General features: G+C 35.3%; 1 protein-coding gene across 1 annotated transcript in view; it reads right to left on the bottom strand.

The window, feature by feature from the left end:
• Positions 1–2849: 2849 nt before the first annotated feature.
• LOC308347502 (olfactory receptor 6C4-like) overlaps positions 2850–7091 on the bottom strand; it is a gene marked incomplete at both ends in the record, with an annotated part of 188342 nt that continues 184100 nt past the window's right edge. Inside the window, one exon of the mRNA XM_080810971.1 lies at positions 2850–3671. Coding sequence (XP_080667097.1) covers positions 2850–3671 — 822 coding nt within the window. The remainder of the gene's footprint in view (positions 3672–7091) is intronic.

The following is a 7091-nucleotide window of genomic DNA, read 5'->3' as shown; positions in this document are numbered from 1 at the left end:
AGACATATTAAAGCATTAAAAGCAAAGACAAAGAGAACCTTGAAAACAGCAAGAAAAAAACAACTCATTATATATCCAGAAACTCCCATAAGATGAACAGTGGATTTCTTTGCAGAAACCTTGCAGGCCAGGAAGGAATGGGATGTTACATTCAAAGTGTTGAAAGGAAAAACTGCCAACAAAGAATACAATATTTGGTAAATTGTACTTTAGGAAATGAAGGAGAGAGACATTTCCAGACCAAAAAAAAGCTAAGGGAATTCATCATCACTAACCTCTTTTTACAAGAAAGGCTAAAGGGGGATATTCTAGTTGAAATGAAAGGACTCTAAGTGACAGCATGAAACATATAAAAATATAAAAATCACTGGTAAAGCTAAATACATGTTCAAATTCAGAATACCTTAATGCTATAATGGTGGTACATAAATCACTTTTATCTCTTAGCATAAAGGTTAAAAGATAATAGTATTAAAAACAACTATAACTACAATAATGTGGAGTGTTCTAAATCAATCAATCCAGTTGATTGATGATTTTGTTCACTTCTTCCATATCCTTGCTTATTTTCTGTCTATTACTTATATCTATTACTGAGAGAGGAGTATGGAAGCTATTAATCATAATTGTGGATTTTCTCTTTCTTCTTTGAGTTTTATAAGTTTATAATTGTGTGGTGTACATATACATTTAGGATGTTTTCTTGGTGAATTGACTTCATTTTGATTATGAAACATTTCTCTTTATCCCCTGTATTTTCTTTGCTCTGGAGTCTACTTTTTCTTATATTAATATGGCCACTCCATTTTCCTTTTTAAAAAATACTTATTTATTTTAGAGAGACAGAGAGAGAGAGAGAGAGAGAGAGAGCGAGGGTGAGAGACCAGGAGGAATGGAGCAAGAAGGATGAAGAGAAACTCAAGCAGACTCCGTGTTGAGCATGGAGCCTGGTGCAGGGCTTGATCTCAGGACCTTGAGATCTTAACTTGAGCCAAAATCAAGAGTCAGATGCTAAAATGACTGACCCATCCAGGTGCCTCCATCTTTCTTTGGATTAGTGGTTATATCTTTTTTTTTTTTTTTTTAAAGATTTTATTTATTTATTTGACAGACAGAGATCACAAGTAGGCAGAGGAGGCAGGCAGAGAGAGGGGGGAGCAGGCCCCCTGCTGAGTAGAGAGCCTGATGTGGGGCTCGATCCCAGGACTCTGGGATCATGACCTGAGCCAAAGGCAGAGGCTTTAACCCACTGAGCCATCCAGGCACCCCTAGTGTTTATATATTTTTCCATTCTTTACTTTTAACTTTATATTTGAAGAGAGTTTATTGTAGATAGCATGTTGTTAGGTCATTAAAAAAAATAAATTCTGACAATCTCTATTTAAATGGCATGTTTGAATCATTTACATTTAATGTAATTACTGATGTGTTTGTATTTAAGTCCATCTTTTGGTTATTTTTTTCCTGTTTGTTTCCTCTGTTTTAGTTCCTTCATTTTTCCTTTCATGCCTATGTTTGGGTTATTTGAAAATTTTTTTAGTATGTCATTTAAATTCATTTATTTATTATGATTTTGACTGTATCTCTTTGTTTAATATTTAAAGCAATTTCTGAGGAATTATAATACACATACTTAACTCTTCCCAGGTTATATAGAATCAATAATTTGCCATTTTATTTTATTTTATTTTATTTTTTGCCACTTTAAATAGAATGTGGATAACTTAATATCATAAGCTTTTTTTCTCTCTCCACTTTAGTCTTTAAAACACCAATCTTTAAAAATTTTGGATGCTGGTTCCTAAGGCATTCTTAGGTATTCCTTTCACTCTCGGCCTCCTTAGGGTCATCTACAAAATGATGCTAAAGCTAAAGCACACTCATAGAACCCTACAGGTTTTGACGATGGATAACATGGCTCAAGATTCCTACTCTTCTGAATCTTCCCTTAAGAGGAGATTTGATATTCATTCTGTTAGGGATACCCTTGGTAATAGTTTTCATTTTAATTTCCTGATGGGAAGAACAGATAGAGTTGGAAATATCAAACCTACAACTGGAAATTCTATATTAAGTGTCTAAAGGAGACAGTTTTAAAATTGTCAGAACAATAAAAATAAAGAGAAAATTGTCTCAAGCTTGAGTAAAGATGGTCTTTATAGCAAGAGTAGAGCTTTATTGCAAGATGTAATTACTAGCATCTTCTGGAAAGTGTCTAGTATTTCTTAAAATTTGGATAACTTTCTGAAAAAGTTTGATTAAACTAAGAGCCTCACATATAAAGCTAAACTTTACTTGTTTTAAGCCCAGGACCATCAGTCTTGTGACATTCTAGAAATTTTTTCCAGATAGTCCCTTCTTATACTCAGACTAATAGTGTTATACAGTGACATCCTTTTCCTATGAAATTTATCTACTAAGGGGTTATATTTATATATTTAAAAACTGTATTAGAAATTAAAACACAACTTTAAAAATCTATATATTAATTTGCTTTAAAATAACTGTAATAAACACATTTCTTCTTAGGAGAATAATGTATTTTTATTTTAAATAACTTTATTCTCAAAGTAATATGAAGAGCTAAATTGTCTTACATTTTTGCAATTTTTTCAAATGTCCAACTAAAAATGTCTACTAACTAGAAATAAATATGTAAACTGTGTTTTGGGAAGAGTTAGCCTCATTGGCAAGTTGGAAACATAACTTTGACACCTCTTTATGATATATTCATCTGAGGTGTTGCTTTAATAAGGAGAGAGGGTTAGAGAAGCTGTCCTTGTTTTCATGGGGAGAAATTTCATTTGTATTGTTCAGATTTTCCTTTGAGTTTGAGGTTCTTACCTTCACTAAATGCTCATAATCTTCCTGGTGACATCCTTGAAAGCTTGTTTTACTTGTTTGTTCCTTAGAGTGTAAATGAATGGGTTCAATAAAGGGGCAACTGAGTTATTAAGCACAGCTACTCCCTTATTGAAGGCAACTCCTTCTCTTGCTGAGGGCTTTATGTACATGAAGATGCAGCTGCCATAAGAGAGGGAGATGACAATCATGTGGGAAAAACACGTGGAAAAGGCCTTTTTCCTTTGCTGAGCAGAAGGGATCCTGAGGACGGTCCAGACGATGTTTGTATAGGAGAGAATCACCAGTACCAGGGTGACCACCAAGGTGACAACTGCTAAGATAAAGTCAAGCAGCTCCAGGAATCTTGTGTCTGAGCAAGATATTTCTAGGAGGGGTCCATAGTCACAATAGTAATGATTCAGTATGTTGGAGGCACAGAAATCCAGCTGACTGGTGAGAATGATTGGGCATATGATGATTAGAAATCCAGCCAACCAAGAGCAGAGAACCAGCTGGATGCAGACCCTGCTGCTCATGATGGTCAGGTAATGCAAGGGTTTGCAGATGGCCACATAGCGGTCATAGGACATGGCAGCCAGAAGGTAAAACTCCGTGGCTCCGAAGAAAATGGCAAAGAAATACTGAGTGAAACAGCCAGCAAAGCTGATGGTCTTGTTGCCAGTTGTGATGCTGAACAGCAGCCTGGGAGTGAAAGTGGTTGTAAAGGAAATTTCTAAGAAGGAGAAATTCCGGAGGAAGAAATACATGGGAGTCTGGAGGTGGGAGTCTAGTAGTGTAAGGGTGATGATTGTCAGGTTTCCAATGATGCTGAATATGTAGGTGAGGAGGAGAAATATAAAGATTACAGGTTTGATCTCTGGGATTTCTGTTAGTCCCAACAGAATGAATTCTGTCAGAAAGGTTTGGTTTTTCATTGCTAACCTTTGCTGCCTATAAAGGTACAAAGGAAAGAAGTCAGTCATGAGAATGGAAGGAGTAGTTCAGGAACATTTAGAAGCTAAACCTTTTTTATTGAATTGGTTCAAATGTCCATTTTCTGTCATTGAGATTTTCTGTTGGTCAGAGTGGCTCTTCACAAGAATTATTTTTTAAATTCTCATGGAGGAGAATTTTCTCCATGGCTCCATTTTAGGCTCTTTCATAGCCCACCTTCTAAGCCAATGCCTAAGGTATCACTCTCTCCATTTTCTATTTTTTATTTTCAATTTGAACATTGAGTTTACTTTAGGTTTTGTATTATATCTGGTAATTTGGTAGTGATATCTCATTTCCATCCCTTTCTTGGTCTCAGTGTGAGAAGAAAAGCTGTTAGCTCCCAGTTGAAGAGCCTTTAGGAGGGAGTGACCACTACCATTTTAACTGCAGTAACCAAGGATGCCCTCAAGTTACCTTCAATATTTTCAATTTGTGGACCACTGTAAGTAGTATCATCAGTCTCTAAATCTTTGCTGCCGGTTTCTGCCTTCCTTCAAGTCTCAAGTTTCCTGTCCTAGACGGTTTTAGCAGCAGGACAGATGGTATTGCTCCAAGAAGAAATCCACTATCATTTTCTTTCAGATCCATGTTATGAGTAAGAATGTAATTTTACTCTGGCTGGACAAGTAGAACTGAAATAAAAAGTTGCAAAACTCATTTAGGAGTTTCTAATGAAAAACTTTTTGCTTAGGGCACTATCTATACCGTACTTTGAGAAGCTGAGTAATTATTTTTTGTTTATAGGTAAAGAACAGGGTTCTGAACAGTTACATAGCTACTAAATAAAATTTAAGGTGAATTTAAAATTTAAGCTGAAGAGTAAAATTTAAGCTAAGTTTTTAAAAACTTCTCTATAGTTCTTAAACTCTCAAAGCCATTTTCAGCAGATAACACACTTACAGTTTTTTATTAATTTGCAAAATTTCCTCTGGCATGAACCTCCACATCTACTTTTCTTTTCTCAAGACATTTCTGTCCCTGTACTCATCCCTGTACTCATTCTCATACCTCTGTTCCAGAGAGTAGATGACTTTCTTGTGTCAGAGGCCAGTTTCTTTCTGACTCTTGTAATAATTGTCATCGGGGGCCCGAGTGGCTCAGTCTGTTAAGTGTCTGACTCTTGACTTTGGCTCAGGTCATGATCCTAGGGTTGTGAGATTGCGCCCTGCCTTGGGCTCCCCACTGGGCATTGAACCTGCTTAAGATTCTCTCTCTCCCTCTTGATCTGCCCCCTCCCTAAAAATAGTAACTGTTATCAATTGAGGACTTAATAGGCGCCAAGCCTTGTTATTATTTTATTTGATTCCCATAACAGCCCTTTGGGACAGGTAACATTACTATCTCCATTTTGCAGATGAGGAAACTGAGGTTTGGAGCAGTTGATAAGTTGTTCCGAATCCCACAGCTATTGAATTGTGGAGCCAGAATTCTAATCCAGTGCTACTTGATCCATAGTCTGCACACTCAACTATGAGACTGTGTTGATTTTCCATCCTCATCCAGGCACAGAGTGATTATAACTATTATCTCATTCTTATTGTTGAGATAATGTGCATTAATGATACTATGAAGATAATAGTGGTGATGATGGTGAAACTGAGGCTGGGAAAGTTTCAGTGATTTAGCCAAGCACACACAGCCAGCAAATTCTTCTATCCTAAAATACACATGGACCAGACTCACTTTTTAATTTTCTAACATATTTATTAAACAGTGATTGCATATTCTTTAAAAAAATCTCTGTATATTTATATTTTATCTCTACCTTGTCTTTGATTTTTTTCTTCTAATATTTTCTTAATTTCTTCCTTTAACTAATAGCTCTTTCTTCATTTTTCCTCCTTTCTCCAGACTCTCATGATGTGTCTCTTACTGTGACTGTACTTTCTCTTAAACACATTTTTCAGAAGTTGTTTGCCGGCTTTAGTTTCTAAATGAGGAAAACAATCCTATCGTACACCTATCTCATTACGCCTCTCAAATCGGTATTCCTAGGCCTGAATTCTTATTTCACTTTCAGGCCCATATTTTTAACTCTCTATAATATATTATCTTTTGGGCATATTCCCCTCAAATCAGACTTAATATTTTAAAATATATCTTGGCACCATTTTTTCACTGTGACAAAACCTATTTAAATTTCCAAACTCCTCAAGGTTTTTTTGGTTAAATGTCAAGAAGTTTACTTTTGAAAAACAAAAGTTATTCAATAAGTGTTGGTTCTCTTGCTCTTCCCCTGCTCTTAAGGAACTTACAGTCTATTTTTGGAAAGATGCCATATACACATAAAATAGAAAATGGTTAATTCCTGAATAAACTATATCATTATGTTAATTCTTATTTTTAAAATATTATTTTATAAAAACTGACACTTTTGTCACTCCCAAGTTTTCTATCAGAAGCTAGTTGAACAAGTTCTGCTTATAGACCATCGATCTAAATTTAATTTCCTGTATATTTATCCATATACATCCGAAAAGAAATTTTTAGCTTTTTCCAGCAAACTTTTAATTGGAAACTAGTCCATATATTGACCCTGAAAAAACATGTGGCTCAAGCTACTAAAGTCTTTCTCTGTTTCTGTGTATAGCATGCTATAGAAATGAGAGTTTATCTCTTCCTCTGGTTCCAGCAGATTTCCTTGTGCAAGTGTAGATAGAAAATCAGTAAATCGAATCCAGTTTTAAGCACTATTATCTGAGAAAGACAACCTGTACAGAATGTAATTAGCATTTGTGAGATGCTTTGTGGAATTTTAAAAAATTGTAAAAAACATGGAACATAAAAGTTACCATCTTAACCATTTTTAAGTTCAGTAGTGTTAAGTATATTGACTTTGGTGTGCAACAGATCCCCAGAACTTTTTATTTGTAAAACTGAAAACTATACCCATTAAACGGCTCCCCTTTCCCCTTTCCTTCCTGCCCCTGGCAAGCACTATTCTATGTTCTGTTTTTGTGACTCTGACTACTTTAGTTAAAAGTAGTAAAATCATACACTATTTGTCTCTTTGTGACTGTTTTATTTTGCTTAGCATAATATTCTCAAGATATTTTCCCCCTGTAACATTCCATTATATATACATATCACATTTTGTTTACCCATTCATGGATGTTTGGGTTCCTTCTGTTTTGATGATTGTGAATTATGCTGTCATAAACATGAGTGTGCAAATATATCTTTAAGATCCTGTCCCTCCCCCCTGCCCAAAAAAAGGCCTTGCTTTCAGTTCTTTTGAATATATACCCAGC

Source organism: Martes martes (assembly GCF_963455335.1).
Source record: "Martes martes genome assembly, chromosome: 8".
NCBI lineage: Eukaryota > Metazoa > Chordata > Mammalia > Carnivora > Mustelidae > Martes > Martes martes.
The sequence above is the reverse complement of the archived record's forward strand: the minus strand, read 5'-3'. Positions and strand labels throughout refer to the sequence as shown.